Genomic DNA, 18200 nt, shown 5'->3' on the forward strand with positions numbered 1-18200 from the left:
ATAACAATATTTTTTGTTTTTTTTTCTTTTGAAGGCTTATAAAATTAATATAATAAAAGGCTGAAACCTAGTTTTTCTTTCCACATTTAATAACACTGGTTAACAAAAAATATACTTTCCTGGAGTCAGAAAAAACTAATCATCTCCCGTTTTTGAAATATTACCGTTAGAAAATGTTAAAAAACGTTTTTTTTTTACTACTTCGGACGTTATTCTTTAATATAAGGAAAATTGTTAGAAGATATTTAGTAACGGTTTCTATAAAAACTATTTTCCTATATATATATTCTTTCAAGAACATTTTAAATCTTTCCGATATCTTTGATATTGCCCGAGATATCTTAAAATGAAGTAAGTGGGTTTGGCTTCATATATCATAAAGGAGATAATGAAGTTATAATTTCTATTGTAGATATAATATGCCAAACAACTGAAGATATCTCGGGCAGTAAAAAATATATCGGAAAGATTTAAAGAGTTCTTGAAAGAAGGAAAACAGTTCTTATAGAAACCGTTACTAAATATGTTCTAACAATTTGCCCTATACAAAATAAGGTCCGAAAATGGTCGTAGCAGGATTTTCTAACGGTAATTTTTCTAAGACGGGAGCTGATTAATTTTTTCTTATTACGGATTCGAGTTCAGCACACCGAAAAACTTCAGAAAAGTATATTTTTGTTCCGGCAACAAAAAAAAAGTTTAAATTTGTTAACCAGTCTAATCACAGTTTTTTTTTTTTTTGTTATATTAGTAAACTTCTTGCTTTTATTATACAGCACAACACTTCCTTGGAAGATACGAGAACCCATTTATCGTCAACAGTACAAAGAGCGGTACTTATGACTCTTTTTAATGTGCAACTGGCGTTTATTCTCATCGTTCTGCAGGTTGACTTTTCGATGGTTTCGAACAAGGAGGAGTTGGTAACACAGCCCAGTCAACCTAAATTTTAACTAACTAAAGCCTATGCTTTGATTTAAAATGTTTTTATTTTCTTTTAAGACACAAATAAATGACATTTAAACTAAATTTCAAATCAAAAGATATTGCATACTTGCAGGCTAATAATTGGAAGTAGAGAAAAGAATATGGAGACTATTCTATTTCTGAAGTGCATACAATTTCTACACGCATTTTAGGGCGTTTAATATACACCGACTTCCTTTCAAGCCAGGACACGATATCGGTTAGTCGGAGGCATAGATAGTATAGATAAAATAGGCGTACAAAAAATGGTTACACTAATGAAACTTGACAAAAAGTTTTTTTTTAGAAAGTCTATCAAGAAAAAAGAAAAAATGGGTGGAAGGGAGTTTTTTTCTCGGACAAGACGGAGGGGTTGAAGGTTAAAAATATAGTGAAAACATTTTTGTGAAATATCACACAGGTTTTTAAGGTATTTGTTGATGCTGAATCTAATGACATAAAAATTAAGTCAATACGATTGCTCTAAGAAAAGTTATTGCCGATTAAAAATAAGGGTGCTTGTTTTTTTTTACTTCAACAGGTAAAATATTATCAAAACCCATGTGAAAAAAACATGATATGCTGATGAAATTTGGGATGAAGGTTTAAGAGAAAGCAGGGACAAAGGATTTATAAAACTTGTAAAAATAAAAGGCTGCTTTTTTGATGGGTTTGAATTATGTATGCGAAAGGTATCATAATAGCTGATATACCTAGATTTTGTTAGTTTTTTAAACTTGGTGAAAAAGTTTTGTTTGTTATAAGAAGAAAGAATCTACAGAGTCTTCAAATATGTATATCTTAAGTGAAAAAGTTTTGTTTTGAAGAAATGATAAAATTCGGAATTAATACCACAAAAACTGGGACAAAAATGTTACACTAATGAATGTTGAAACAAATGTTTCACTTATAACAGAAACCAAGAATCTAAGCAGTCTATACTAATATTTTTCGTAAAAGGGTGTTTTTTTTGTTTTCGAAAATAAGGAAAATCTGTAATAAGTCCAATGAAATCAATTGTATTTAATAGACTGATTCAAAAAAATTTTTTTTTGTTCAAAGCATTACCGAAAATATTGTTGGAAATGACGAAAAAAAATACTGTAAAAGTTTCAGCCCTTAATGTTAACATTTAGTACCGCCGCATTGCAAATTTCTGAAAAAATCATTTTCTTTTATAAAATTGTCCGCTCTACAAAAAAGCTCTTATTGATTTTTTTGATTTACCCCCGCGTTTCGAAGTTATTCAACTTTAAAATATAAAAAGTAATTTTTTCTCATTTTTTGACGAAATTATTAGGTTTTTAAAAAAATTTGGCAAAATTACGACATTTACTAAGAATGTTATCTTCCTCGTAGGAATTACGAATAACATAAGTCTATGCATTATTTTTAGGTGAAAGGGTGTTTTTTTTTTTTGGTGTAGAGAAAATACAGGTACATATTGGAAAAAGTAAATAATAAAAGTGCTGGTACCTATATAAATTCAGAAAAACGTTGAATTCCGGATAGAAAGCAAGAATAGAGTTTTCATAAAAAAATTTAGGAGAAAGGGTTTTTTTTTCGAAGAGACAGTTAAATCTGTAATTGGTCCCAAAAAGCCAATAATGAATGTAAGACTTCTAAGAACTTAATTATAATGTATAAACGTTTAATTTGTTATCGAAATCAAAAATAAAATGAATCATTGGCCTTTTTGGGATCAAATTGCTAATTTTAATGTCTCTTCGAAAATAAACAACCTTTCACCTTAAGTTTGTTTACAGACTTTTTTGATCCTTAGTTCTTATAACGAAAGCAAACTTTTTGCCAAGTTTCATGAGTGTAACAATTTTTTTTTATCTATTATATATATTAAAGTTTGGTTTTGTGTACGTTCGCTAACCGGCCACACCGGCTGACTTATTTTCTTAATTTTTTTTTTTTAATCAAAGAGGTATAAGAGGAGAAGGTTTAAGGCAAAAAAAAATTTAAGATTTTATAGGGTAAATAGTGGTAACACGACATTGAAAAAAGAGGCTATTTTCTAAACGGTAAGTCGTAAAAGTTGATTTTTTTTTAAAATGATAGACAAATTTATTCAATAGTTAAAAAAGTATTGACAAAATTCAAAAAAAATTTCAAAACCAAGTTGTGAAGGTATTTATGCAGTCTTAGACCTTCGAAAAAAGACTAATTAGAGGTACGCAAAATTTTGCACAGAAATTTCATTACACCATGAGAAAGATATTAAAAAAAAAATTAGGGGTCTAAAACGGATTTTTTTCATAGGCCCTGTATTTTGAAATAAAAATTTTTGAAAAACAACCTAATTTTTAGGGACATTTTTGAGTAGTTTTTAATTTTTTTGTAATTTTTATAAGCCTCGAAAAAATCTCAAGCTTATAGGAAATATAGGCTTTAGTCATGCGCAAGCATTTACAATTTTTTAAATTTTAAAATGATTTTTGATCGAATAACGGGAAAAACAAGTTTTTTTGTCCCAAGTTTTTTGGCCGTTTTTAACATAGGCCATATTTTACATAGGCCACTTTTGCTAAAAGTTTAAAAGTGAATACTTTTAAACTCATTTTACAAACTTTTCAAGTTTTGATTCCCTTTTTCATTTTAAAATGTTAACTAATTATAGAGTCGAAAATTAAAAATAAATACAAAAAATGGCGGAACGAAGTCCGCCGGGTCAGCTAGTTATACTATATTAGAGAAATGACATTCTTAAACCACTTAAACCAGCATCTCAATATTATGATTTTTTCAAAGACTAACACAAGGTTTGTAGATTTTTCTTTAAGAATCACAAATCCATTGAAATTTTCCTTAAGAAGGTTAAAAGTAAAGGGTTCTTGTCAAAAAATTGAGGAACCATGGTTAAAGTTGAAGATAGTTTTATTGTTAATTAATCACCAAGATTTGAATGAATTACACAACAGAATGGATACACTTTATGAAGCTTTAAAATCGCTTGATTGGCAATGTCGGAAATGATTACCAAGATATGCATATAAGCCGCGTTTTTATCAAGGGGTTGGGGTAGGATTTAATCCGTTCTTAAAACTGATGACTCAACTATGCGATAGAATTGTTTCTACATAGTGTCACAAATTTTACATTTTAAATTACACTATTCATGACAATAAAGCATACTTCTTATATTTCTTACAAATATAGAAAATAAATGGGTGTATGGTATACCTTTTTTTCACAATTTTTTAAATGTTTTTCATAAGTGTACAAATATATTTGATCCTGTTATCTTTTTTGTTTATTGTTTCAAGATGATGCTTGTTGTAAATGCATTGGACTTGACCCAATCTTCATTTTAAAGGCCATTACCTATGTATAATCTTATATTATTCTTCTTTCACACCAATCAGCAGATATCTATAAAATACGCCATTTACCCATCTTATCTCAAGAACCATAAAACGGCAGAAGATTATGGATGTAAAAGGTAATAGTAACAACTCTTTAATTTAAAATTAATTAGCTTTTTTTCTGCAAATATTGTTCAGATATCAATATTGAGTAGGTAGTCATTATTATGATATAAATACTCTCAACAGTTTTTGATAATCTCCACATATTCGGTAACAGTTATAAGTAGGAAAGAAATATTTTATTTTGGGTGAGTACCTTTAACTATTGTACCTATGTCTAATTCATACATATATCTTAAATTCAATTTTAAATTATTTCATTATAGTATTATTATTATTATTATTACTATTATTATGCAATTTAAATTTTTGTATAGAAATTACCATATTGTTTACAGGTAGGTATAATGTAAAATAAAGAAGTATAACTTTTACTATGTCAACACATCAGTATTGTTAAAACAAATGTAAACACTTCAAAAGAATCTCCTTTAGCATTTGAATTGTTCTTCAATCACAGCGAAAAGAAAAATGCTTTCATTTATTAATTTACTTATTTTTATTTTGTTGAACAATTACATGAAAGTTAATTGATCTTTTGAAACCGACATGTTTTTTGACTTGCTATAGAGACACTTAAAGCAATTTTTTTTTGTAAAATATTCAACTGTAGCTAGTAAATATTAATCTTTACTTTACAAATATGAAGAATACAAGTTAAGTGGAATACACATATTTTAAGCTTGATGAGAGTTTTTATTTAAAAAAAAAAAATAAAGGAGGAACAATAAAGTAAAACTAAATCTGCACTACACCTAGTTCAGACATTATTGTAACCCTAGGTTTTTCTTCATCGGATATAAATTTTGTTTTAAGCCGGCTGATGTATGGCATAGTACTTTTTGGTTCCATGAACTTAACATCGGTCATAAATAAACAGGTAGTAATGTTTTAACACGTGCGTAGCACGTATCAAAGCTAACTTTATTTCAAATTAAAATTCAACTCTGGCAGCTTTAATTACAATCATGCATCGATATTGGATTTTTTCAAGGAAATCAAACTCTACTCCGTTTGTTAGTTATTTATCATAAAGTTAGTGAGCCGGTGAGTTTATAGTTATTATTGCAAACAATTTTACTTTGATTAAAAAATTCTTAAAATTTTATGACCAGTTAATAACTTTTGTTTATTAAATAACAATAAAAAAAAAAAATTTTTTGAAACAAAATTTAACAAGTGTTTATGTTTATGTGGAATAGCACCACTGATTGATAAAAAAGTCTAAATTTTAAAGTTTATTGTGATAAGTAACAATCAATATAAAAGTTATCAGAAAAAAAAATTAAATTAAAACAAAAAAATAACACATTTTGAAAAATAAATTGTTTTTTGAATACAAAAAAAAAAAAATTGAAAATGTAATAAAAATGTGGACAACTGTGTGGACATTATTTTCCTATTCCTTTCCTATTTTTTTGTTGTTCCGATCAATTGAGTAATCTAAAAGAAAGTCAAAAGGAAAATATAGCATTTTACCAAAGCAATTTGTGCTTTAAAAAAAATGTCAATATGTGCTATTAAAATAACAATATAAAATATAAACTCTCCGTGGTCACTGTGGCGTATGTGCAACATTTTCTTTTGAATTTTTTTTTATCAAATACATTTGTGAAAATTAAAAAAAAAACAACTAATGTTTATACCATTGTCAAAATAAAAATAAAAGCTTTAAGTTAAATAATATTATCGACATAATAAATAGCAAAGCCTCAAACCAATTTTGTATAAGTTTGAAATATTGAACGAAGACAAAGTAGTAACTACGCAAGTGAAAAATTCAAACATACTTATTTAAAATGTATTTAAATTCAAAAGTCCATTTTAAATTTAATAATAAACAGTTCGAAATTTGTACACAGTTAAAGTTGCAACGCTATTAAAAACGAAAATGGATGAATTTATTTACATATGTGAAAAAAAAAAACAAAAAAGCAAGAAAACAATTTTGTTGACTGCCCACGAGATTGATAAGAGCAGGAAATTTGAAAGGCACGTTCATATGAAATAACTGTATGTTTCGTAAAGTTTTTCAATCAAGTTTTATTTAATACCACCAGTTTCTTCTTAATTCTGCTTATACCTACCAAATTTAATCATTAATTTTTGTTTATTTTGAATTAATTCACTTGCATAATAAATGTAGGTTTAGTTTTATTTTTGTTATTTTTTAAAAATTGATTCCATTCGATGCTCAATGTATTAACATTTTATTGCCAATTGGCTTAACATTATTTGCATAACTTTTTTTAAATAAATACAAATAAAATAAGAAAGTAAACCATAGTTAAAGGTTATGAAGAAAGGAATCATTTTTAAGTTGAATGACAACAAAAACTGAATTTGTAATTTATTTATTTTGATTTAAAATATAGTCAAACAAATTCAAATATTTAAAAATGAAATGATTCAATGTTTGTCGTTCTTGAAGTGTGTACTTTCTTTTTCTATAATGAGTGGTGTGTGTGTTGCGGAAATATATCTTAAATTTCTCTTAATGTACTTTCTTGATAAATTTCTTTATCTTATTAAATCAAATATAAAAATCTTCAAATAAGTTTGTACTATCTAAAATATGAAGGATAACATCGAGGTGATCACAATTTAATTTTTTTTCGTTTAAATATTATTATTTAAAGAAAAACAACTACAGTAATTCCAGTGTTAAAATTTGTTTAACTTTACAGAATATTTATAGGTCGTTTCAAATCAAAAGTCCCATGGAAAATTGAGCAAAAATAAAAAAAAACTCATTCGCTTACTGGAAGGAAGCATTTATGAGGCAGCTGAACTTTTTCTAAAATTACGATAAAATAATGAAGAACAGTTCTTGATATCCCTATTTTAATTAATTGATCCGTCTGTGAGATTCACTGGGTTAGCCTCAGAAAGCGGAGGCAAGTCTCCCGGGCTTGCATCACTCCATATCCGCGGACAATACAAAAAAACATACAATTATTTAATTATTTATCATTTGAAGGCAGTTGGGATAACTTTGCCGGAGATATTGTTGTAGGACTAGGTGAAGATGGACCAGAAATGTCCAGTTTATATCATAGCAATTCATAACTTAAAATTCTATTCACATCTTTTCATTTGTATAATTGGGCAGTAAATATCTTATTTTTATTTTTCAATTATTTTGGAGTCGTCACCATAGAAATCATTAATAAACAAATTCAGATTTTTCGTTTGCTAATTTTTTTTCTCCAGCATTTCTTTCATTTAAACAAGCATGATTTGTTGTTATTTTTGAGTTGATTTGTCGCAATGAGCCAATAAAATTGAGTTTTTTGTTTATTTGTTCTCAATTTTATTGGAAGGGAGAAAATAAACTCTGAGTCAGGACTTTTGATTTGAAACGACCTATAACAATTCAACAATTGAAATTATGTCTTATAGGTCGTTTCAAATCAAAAGTCCTGACTCAGAGTTTATTTTCTCCCTTCCAATAAAATTGAGAACAAATAAACAAAAAACTCAATTTTATTGGCTCATTGCGACAAATCAACTCAAAAATAACAACAAATCATGCTTGTTTAAATGAAAGAAATGCTGGAGAAAAAAAATTAGCAAACGAAAAATCTGAATTTGTTTATTAATGATTTCTATGGTGACGACTCCAAAATAATTGAAAAATAAAAATAAGATATTTACTGCCCAATTATACAAATGAAAAGATGTGAATAGAATTTTAAGTTATGAATTGCTATGATATAAACTGGACATTTCTGGTCCATCTTCACCTAGTCCTACAACAATATCTCCGGCAAAGTTATCCCAACTGCCTTCAAATGATAAATAATTAAATAATTGTATGTTTTTTTGTATTGTCCGCGGATATGGAGTGATGCAAGCCCGGGAGACTTGCCTCCGCTTTCTGAGGCTAACCCAGTGAATCTCACAGACGGATCAATTAATTAAAATAGGGATATCAAGAACTGTTCTTCATTATTTTATCGTAATTTTAGAAAAAGTTCAGCTGCCTCATAAATGCTTCCTTCCAGTAAGCGAATGAGTTTTTTTTTATTTTTGCTCAATTTTCCATGGGACTTTTGATTTGAAACGACCTATAACAAATATTATTTGAGGTTTGACAACAATCATGTGAAAAAAGCATTAAAACTATCCTGAAATTTTTTTTATATTTACAAAAATTAGAGAAAATATTGCAATGTTTTCATGTGATCATCGAACATATTGGGCAAAAAATGTTTTTTTGTTGTTAAAGGTTAATACGTTTTGATAAAAATCTTTGTTGGATTTGACTGTGTCTTGCAAAATTCAACTTAATCGACTGATTTCGATATGATTTCCCTATATTTCTGTAATTTGAGAGTTAAAATCTTTGAACTTGTCAGTTGAATGATGTTGAATCTTGCAGATTAAGCTGAAACTAGGCCAATTTAATAAAGGCATTATAAAGACCATCCAAGTCACGTAAACGTCGTTTTACGTAAAGAATAATTAAACTTTGTTTAACCTCAATTTTGTATTAAAAATAATAATAATAATAGTAATAATTAATAAGTAATACGGATAAGAAATTTTAATGTGAAATAAACACGTCACTTGAAAATCTAAATTTAAAACTATAAACCCCAACAGTTTGTATAGGTAGTATGTCAGTAACAATAGTTTAAAAGTGAGTTCAAGAATTCCAGGAATTTCTTTTTTTTTTATTAATGCAAAACAAACTACACAAAACTTAGAGAATCAAAGCCAACCCATAATTGATAAATTCTTTACAGAAATAAAAATGTATTATTAAAATATATGGAAAATATCAACTTGCAAACTGCGATGGCACTTGAATTCCTTCAAGTGTCATTGTCTAATTAAAAAGACATCAGATTAGACAATATCATTAATATTATCAAACTGTAGTCACTTATCGTTTATAATTATAATTTCTTCGATAATTTGTTATTGTATTAAATTGAGAGTTTTTGTTTATAAAAGGGAAACGAAGATCTACCGCGCATCCTTGACTTTTTATTCGCTACATTTGCGAGTATAAGTTTGTGCAAAGTGTGTAAGATAATTTTAATTGAAAATAAATTCGATTAACTCAATAATTAATTCATAAACAAAAAAAAGTACACCTGATTTCTTATATAAAGTGCAACACGTTTTTTTAATTTATTAAAAAATAACCTTTAGTTAAATTTATGATTTTATATTTTTTGTTAAGGTATATAGAAGAAATCCTTTTCCTAGCAAAAATTTTTAAAAGTGTTTATATCTTTCAAGTTTATGGACAATAGAGACACGTTGTTGGAAAAACCTAGCCCCATGGAACCTGTGAAGAAATATCGTATATACATGGCTGCCCTGAGTGGTAAATATAGAACATTTGTGAAATTTTAATGGAGCTTAATATAAAAATGTATCACCATTTAGCTAACATGGCCTACTTTTCACTTGGCACAGTTGTCGGGTGGGCTTCTCCTACAATGCCAAAACTGAGAGATCACACGTATGACAGTCCTTTAGCATTTGGAGTTAGCACATCGGAAGAAGGATGGATAAGTTCTTTAGTTTGTTTTGGATCTTTAATGGGTGAGTTAATTCATTTTTTTCTTCAATTTTTAAAATGGCACATACCTGAGATAAATGGAATAAAGGAGATGGCACATTTTTCTATGGAGCTTGGGCCCAGTGTGTTCACTAACGAAATTGGTATCAAATGAAAGGTGACGGTAAGCACATTACGTGGGTAAAATATTTTCAAATTCGTTAGTGGGGTTTTGGAGATATTTGAGTTTGAAGTTTCGGATTTCAAAATCAAGATTTCAGCTATTTTTGCGATCAATTAATCGTAGAATCCGTAATAATGGGTGTACAGAAATAATATTGGTATAAAATAAAAGGTATTTCTCTTGTCTATAAATCTGTATCAAAAGTTTTTTTCTTTGTTAAAAAAAAATAATACATATTAGGTATTTACTTCTCAAAAGGTGATTTTTTTAAGCGAGGCATTTGGCACATCGAAATATCAAAATATTCAGTGGTGACATGCACTTTTTTTTTGTAATTTTTCGATAGCTTAATGTGTTACCTTTAATTCTATATATAAAATAGTTCTATAAAACATACAAAAACCTTATAATAAGCAAAATACACAAAAACGCGCTGAAATATGCCTATTAAATAATAAGAATAGAAACTATAGTTCAGTCAATGGGGAAAAATCTGGAAAAAGCTATGACTTGAGCTAAGTTTGAATGCAGTATTGAAGAGGGGTTTATCCCAAGTACAAATCTCAGATTGCGTATTGTTTGGTCTTGTGGGGCGACCGCCATTTTGAAAAACGCATTTGTCTCAATATCTCGAGAACGACTGGTCGGACAGAAAACTAGAGAGGACTTTTTAGATTGGAAATTAGTTAATCTTTCTTTTTCTAGTACATCATTTTTCTCTAGGAGTTATAATTTCAGAGTTACACTACCGAAAATTGTGTGTTTTTTGATATTTTAAATATTTTAAACAACCCTTAGAGTTAAGTGCGGAATTACTGAGAATGAGATACTTTGCGGTTCTGTTACTCTGAAAGTATAACTCCTAGAGAAAAATGATGTACTAGAAAAAGAAAGATTAACTAATTTCCAATCTAAAAAGTCCTTTCTACGCATTCTACGATTAATTTATCGCAAAAATAGATGAAATCTTGATTTTGAAATCCGAAACTTCAAACTCAAATATCTCCAAAACCCCACTAACGAATTTGAAAATATTTTACCCACGTAATGTGCTTACCGTCACCTTTCATTTGATAAACATTTCGTAAGTGAACACACTGGGCCCAAAAATGTGCCATCTCCTTTATCATTTTTATTTAGTAAGAGCCATAACATATATTTTTAAAACCTTTATTAATTATAACAATATTCATTAACTTCATTTTCGACGCAGTTTATGTAGCATGTGTTGGAATAACAAAATGCAAAAAAATTATTTTTAATCAATTAATTGTTCGCTCAACTTTGTTAAAGGTCAAAAGCGTGTGTCGCAGATCATAAATTTATTTAAAATGTTTTTGAGAAAAAGCGAACCAAATCAAAGTAATAATTTAGACTTAATTTGTTAAAAATTATGTATGCATTCATAAGCAGAAAAAAAAATTAATAATTTAACTCTTAGTGAATGGTGAATTTCATTTAAATGATGCCTCTGCGAATTAATTTGAATTTTGAAACCGTCGAATTTAGTACTCATATCTCCAGCAATATTGAATCGATTCTAAAAATTCAAGCAAACTACTTCCATAGCTCTTAAAGCTCTCTTAGTAGAAGCCTGCTACGAGGGATTTTGGGGCTCCAACAGAGCTCTTAGATCTTCAACAGAGCTGTAGAACTATCAATTTTTTTCAATGGTATAATAATTAACATTTTATATCGATAAGACATAATGCACTAATCTGAATTTTTTTCCCATAACGAAATCTCTCAGAGGCTATCAAATCTTTAGATATCACTTCTTAATACGTAATATTTACCTTTTATGTACTAAAATTATATATGCAGCATAAAAAAAAAAATTAGTTTATTAATAAATTATTTCTAATAATAGTCTTAAAAATTTGTAGAATCGAGATTTTATGAATTGTACTAAATTAAATATTGTACAAAAAGGCGAGTTCTCATTTTTGGCACAATTATAATAATGTCCAAGTAAATTTTAAGACACGGTTGTCAAACGAAACACTTCCAAAAATGCAACTAAAAAAATATCCGAACTGATTTTTACGCAAAAATAAAATTGCCCATCGTGGAATAATGGTTTCCAAAAAATTGTTTTTCAAATTTCAACATTTTAATCGAAATCTATTAATTTATATTGAAGGTTTTTGAATGAACAACAACAACTTGTGTGTGTTACCACCAAGTTTATGGGCTGGAGTTATAGCTATTTCACTATGCATACTGTTTAAAGTCCGGTCAGTGGTGAGTTTTGTCCTCCAAGAACTGAACTCGTTTCAATTTTTATACATGTTGTTTTAATATTGATTTAAAGGAAAACTCCAATTTTTTGACACCGAGCGAGCTTGATACACCATTTTGAATCGAAAAATCATTATGGTCTCACACGAATTGGCTCTTTTTCAAAATTAACTAAGAACCTTCGGGTAGTCCGACCAAGTCCGAAGAAAAAACATTGGAGTGTGTGAATTTGTTATTTTTGAAAGTTTTTAATTTTTGAAAAATTCAAGATGTGAGGTTTAGAGCCCCTTTTTTTTCCTAACATTGTTTCAAATTTTTGGAACTTTACTCTTCTATACTTTTAAGTTTGGGGCCTCATTTTTTAAATTTTTATTTATTTAAAACCATTATTCCAAAAAATTTAGGTCGTAAAAAATTTTCGCATTTTGTTTTCCAAAAATTTGTTTTTAATTCGAATATATGAAATGTATGAACTTAGAGGTTCAAAAAGTTGACACAAAAACTCTTAAGACCTGGAACAAATTTCAAAAATTCAATTTTCGAATGAAGGAGGGCTAACTTCTCACACTCAAGCCGTTGCGTTACTCGAAATTGATTTCCCTCATTTTTAGAACAAACAAACTGTTTAACAACAAAAATCCCTACTGACTATCTGCCGTTTTTTACATTCCAATGCCATTTCCTAAGTGTTCTTAGATCCAACAGTATGTTGGAAATCTCATTACTTAATCTAATAGAGCAAGATCCCAGGGCCGCCAGACATTACTTATTTTCTCAAGAAAAAAATGTATGGAATTACGTAGTGCTAGGACATATTATTAGTGAATGGATACTGGCTATCTTGTGCCGACGGCCATTTTACCACTAACAGGTGCTAAAGGTACGAAAAATACGTTGTTAGATTTTTTATTTTCTCAAGGCTGATTTTTATATATGATACTCAGGGAACTAATACATTAATTTTTGTAAGCTGCCAGACCCGTCGGATGGGCCTAACACCTTGCCAGACACGCATTTTAGTATACGGGAAAGTTAGATTTTGTTATATGGAGGTCTGGGAAAAAATTTATAACACATTTTGACTTCAGGACTCGAAAGAGTATCAAGACACGAGTCGAAAACCACATTTTGAACAATTGCATCTAGAGTCATTTGGCCGCCATTTTGTTTTTTTTTATTTAATTTCAATTTTTCACATAACTCATGTAATTTTGAATCTACAGAAAAAAAATATATGGCAAACTTGAAGATAATTTAATTTACTACAATATATGTTAAATTACTTTTTTCGATTATACCTTCGGTTTAAGAGTTAGGGTGGTTTTTTTTTGAAACCATATTTTCATCATATCTCATTTATTTGAGCTTTTTTGAAAATTAACTTGAAGTAAAAGTTGTAGATCTTTTTATTACCTTCAATTATTACATTGACGGTTTTTCGATTTGACCAGTCCGTTTTTGATCTGTAGGAAAAAAAACTTCAAAAAGGTTGCAATTTTTTAATATAGGAAAAATGTTCTAGTACAGGGTAATTTGCATTAGATATAACAACAACCTAGGCGTGTAGGTTGCACTCAGACAAGAACAAAATCGTATAACTAACACTGCCAGACCCATTCCGACAGCCATTTTTTTTGCCAGACACCTTAATGCTTTGAAAAAAATAGTTTAACTTTACTTATTTTCTCAAGCTTCATTTTTATATATGATACTCAGGGAACTAATTCAATAAATGTTTGTAAGCTGCCAGACCATCGGATGGGCCTGGCAGTCATCGGAATGGCTGTCGGAATGGGTCTGGCAGTGTTAGTTATACAATTTTGTTCTTGTCTGAGTGCAACCTACACGCCTAGGTTGTTGTTATATCTAATGCAAAATACCCTGTACTAGAACATTTTTCCTATATTAAAAAATTGCAACCTTTTTGAAGTTTCCCGAGTCGAACATTTGGCACTATTTAAAACCTAAATATAACCTAAACATTCTTTGTTTAGATTCAATAGGTCATAAGTATCACTAGATTTCTAAAGGAAATAGCCTCTACTTAAGACCTCAAATAGTCGGTTATCGGAAAAAATCCCATTTTGGGTAGTTATTTAGGACCAAAAAAAAAATTTCAATTAAAGCCTGTTTAAAACCTTAATATTCTATGAAAACGCATTAAGACCTATTTATTCTACTTATATTTCCAAAAACTCTATAGGCCCTTTTATTCTCTCTAGGCTTACTTAGTATTTTTTTAATAGTTTCCATTAAAAAAATGCGACTTTATTGCCTTAAGGGCCTTGCAGCTAGAAATCATCCGCGGCGGTGATCCCAGACATAGTAAGAAAAATTCACAGGTCAGTTTTCAGGTGTAATCAATAAAAAAAGAATTAGTTCCAACACTGTGTCACTGTATTGTATCCTCAAAAACACTGAATGTTTAAAAAATAATTGTAGAAAGATTAATGGTTTTTAAATTAATTTACCAACAAGTCCAGTCATGTTAGAATTACCGCCAGCATATTCCTTAGTAAATTCTATTACAAAAATTGCAATTGCTCGAAAAATTGTATTGGAGGTACACTTTCCAAAGGAAATATAAATATTAAAAAAAAAAAAACAAGCTTGCAAATTATGAAAAAATCATTCATACCAAATTTCAAGAAAATCTGTCCACCCGTTTAAGCTGCATTTTCATGTACAGATGCACGCACCGACACGCACGCAACGAACTGACAAACCAACACACGGACCGACGGAAGACATGACGAAAACTACTTTTTTTATGGTTTTTTTACTTGCTTCAGAGCAAAACAAAATCATTTAATTAGTAGGTACCTAATTATTAAAATAATTTACATATTTATTTTGACCGACACGCATATTTTTTTTCTTTCACTTTACCTATTTCACTTCCACATTTTACATTCCACTTTTTTTCTAAGAACTTAAGAACTTTTTTTTATTTTACGTATATGTATACACTATACCTACATATAATAGGTCTGTTGGGGTACTGCCTAAAACTGAAATATTTTTAGAGAATTTGATTAAAAATGTTAAAAAAAAATATTTATGTTTTAGACGGCATCCATCAAACAGACCTAATATAGAGTACGCTGATTTTTTTCACAAAAAAAAAAAAAAAAAATCAACCGATACCGACCCGAACTCGCCATAATCTACTTCGAATGGCCTTTAATGTGTGCATCAGACAATGAGCAAGTTTGTTGCATGTCTGAACTTGAGTTTCTTGGACATACCTAGAATGTGGAGTTTTAATAGTATTAAGAATTGAAAAGTATAAATTTGAAGAAGAACATTTAGAACTTAAAAAGTGTTTGATGTTTTAATAGTCTCAACCTAGCTTAAATAGTATTAGTAGTATCTACCAAGCTTAAAGAGTTTTTCAAGTACTTAGTTAGGTCTTTTAATTCTGGACACAAATAGAATGCTTAGGATTAAACTAGTGTTTTCAGTTTAAAAAGTCGTTAATTATCCGTAGTGGAGGGTTCCTAGGAGATACTGAGATTAGTAAGTATACAAAGTTCATATTTAGGTTTATTTTAAAATTATTAGTAGTTATATAGATTCTATTAAGTACATTGAGTACAAAATTCGTACAAAATTCGTACATAAAGTTCGACTCGGGTTTTTTCCTACAGATCAAAAACGGACTGTCAAATCGAAAAACCGTCAATGTAATAATTGAAGGTAATAAAAAGATCTACAACTTTTACTTCAAGTTAATTTTCAAAAAAGCTCAAATAAATGAGATATGATGAAAATATGGTTTCAAAAAAAAACCACCCTAACTCTTAAACCGAAGGTATAATCGAAAAAAGTAATTTAACATATATTGTAGTAAATTAAATTATCTTCAAGTTTGCAATACATTTTTTTTCTGTAGATTCAAAAATACATGAGTTATGTGAAAAATTGAAATTAAATAAAAAAAAAACAAAATGGCGGCCAAATGACTCTAGATGCAATTGTTCAAAATGTGGTTTTCGACTCGTGTCTTGATACTCTTTCGAGTCCTGAAGTCAAAATGTGTTATAAAATTTTTCCCAGACCTCCATATAACAAAATCTAACTTTCCCGTATACTAAAATGCGTGTCTGGCAAGGTGTTAGGCCCATCCGACGGGTCTGGCAGCTTACAAAAATTAATGTATTAGTTCCCTGAGTATCATATATAAAAATCAGCCTTGAGAAAATAAGAAATCTAACAACGTATTTTTCGTACCTTTAGCACCTGTTAGTGGTAAAATGGCCGTCGGCACAAGATAGCCAGTATCCATTCACTAATAGTATGTCCTAGCACTACGTAATTCCATACATTTTTTTCTTGAGAAAATAAGTAATGTCTGGCGGCCCTGGGATCTTGGACTATAATCTCCTTTTGCAAATTTTCTCATTTTAAATTACTATCAAGATATTTAAATTAAAATAAATTAAATTAAATTTCTACTTTTCCACTATTTCATTTCAATACCAATAGCATCTCCTATTGCTGGTCCATTAGCTGGAAAGATTGGACGAAAATGGTCTCTTTTGTCAAGTTCTGTATTTTTCACAGCTGCATACATATTATTGATGGTTGGTGGATCAATTCCTTCAGTATACGTTGCCCGATTATTTCAGGTAAGTTTAACTTTTTCTTCAACTTAAAAAAATACATCAAGAAGTTTGACAACTTTCCTTGAACAGGGTCTTGGAGCAGGACTAGCAGCTACAATAATGCCAATGTATATTGGAGAAATAGCAACCGATGATTGTCGAGGAGCTGTTGGATCCCTTATGACTTTACTTATGGCAGGTATGAATTTCAATTGAACTTTACTTTTTCAGTTTAAAAAATAAATCAATTAACTTTTAACTTTTAAGCTGGAATTCTGTATGTCTACATCATTGGACCCTTTGTGAGTTACATGACGCTTCAATGGTGCTGCATTATTATTCCAATCATATTTTTTGGAACCTTCATTTTTATGCCTGAAAGTCCATACTACTACGCAATTAAGGGACAAAAGAAGAATGCATTAAAATCTCTGCAGTTTCTTCGAGGACAAAGTCCAAAAATTGTCGAAGAAGAAATGAACGAAATTCAAAAATCTGTCGACAAAGCTATGTTAAACACCGGAACTCTATTCGACATCTTCCAAAACCGAGGCTACAGGAAAGCTCTATTTATTTGCGGAGGATTGCTTATGTTTCAACAATTCAGTGGAACAACTGCCGTCTTATTCAACAGTCAATCGATCTTTAGCAGTGCCAAATCATCATTAGACCCAGCTATCGCCACAATTATTATGGGTTTGGTTCAACTTGCTGGCAATCTTCTTACACCATTTGTAGTTGAACGAACTGGAAGAAAGATGGTCCTGCTGACCTCAGCAACTGGAATGTTTATAGCCCTCTTTGGATTGGGCATATTCTTCTATGTTCAAACTTTTGGCGATTCTTCAGGTCTTCTCTGGATTCCAGTTCCTGCTTTGCTATCATTCAATGCGTTCTATGCATTTGGATTTGGTCCAATTCCATGGGCAATTGTTGGTGAAATGTTTCCATCGAATATTAAACCAGTTGCAGCATCTTTTGTGTCTGTAATAACATCGCTTGTATCTTTTGTGGTAACACGTTGGTATCCAGAACTTAATGCTTTAGGAACGTATTATGCCTTCTGGTTTTTTGCACTTTGTTGCGTTTTAGCATTTTTGTTTGTAGTATTTGTGGTAATTGAAACGAAAGGTTTGAGTTTGCAGAGAATTCAAGAAAGACTGCAATCGAGAAAACATTCTATTAGTTCTAATTTGTCAAAAACATAAATAACAAAGTTGTAGGTATTTTTGTTTAATAATGTTAAG

The 18200-nt window shown here is 29.5% G+C and overlaps 1 protein-coding gene across 1 annotated transcript; it reads left to right on the forward strand.

Moving 5' to 3' along the window:
• The first annotated feature begins 9661 nt into the window (after positions 1 to 9661).
• LOC129915297 (facilitated trehalose transporter Tret1-like) lies at positions 9662 to 18200 on the forward strand. The gene is made up of 5 exons (XM_055994785.1): positions 9662 to 9744; positions 9807 to 9965; positions 16835 to 16977; positions 17044 to 17152; positions 17221 to 18200. Exons 1-5 carry the CDS (start codon positions 9699 to 9701, stop codon positions 18159 to 18161), a joined length of 1398 nt encoding a protein of 465 aa, XP_055850760.1. The 5' UTR covers positions 9662 to 9698; the 3' UTR covers positions 18162 to 18200.

This window comes from Episyrphus balteatus, chromosome 3 (assembly GCF_945859705.1).
Source record: "Episyrphus balteatus chromosome 3, idEpiBalt1.1, whole genome shotgun sequence".
Classification (NCBI taxonomy): domain Eukaryota; kingdom Metazoa; phylum Arthropoda; class Insecta; order Diptera; family Syrphidae; genus Episyrphus; species Episyrphus balteatus.

Excerpts from the sequence above, each read along its gene's own strand:
- LOC129915297 (XM_055994785.1), top strand. The coding sequence starts at position 9,699 with ATGGAACCTGTGAAGAAATATCGTATATACATGGCTGCCCTGAGTG. Across the intron at positions 9,966-16,834 it reads TTGTTTTGGATCTTTAATGG|CATCTCCTATTGCTGGTCCA; the intron begins GTGAGTTAATTC and ends CAATACCAATAG. Across the intron at positions 17,153-17,220 it reads TATGACTTTACTTATGGCAG|CTGGAATTCTGTATGTCTAC; the intron begins GTATGAATTTCA and ends TTAACTTTTAAG.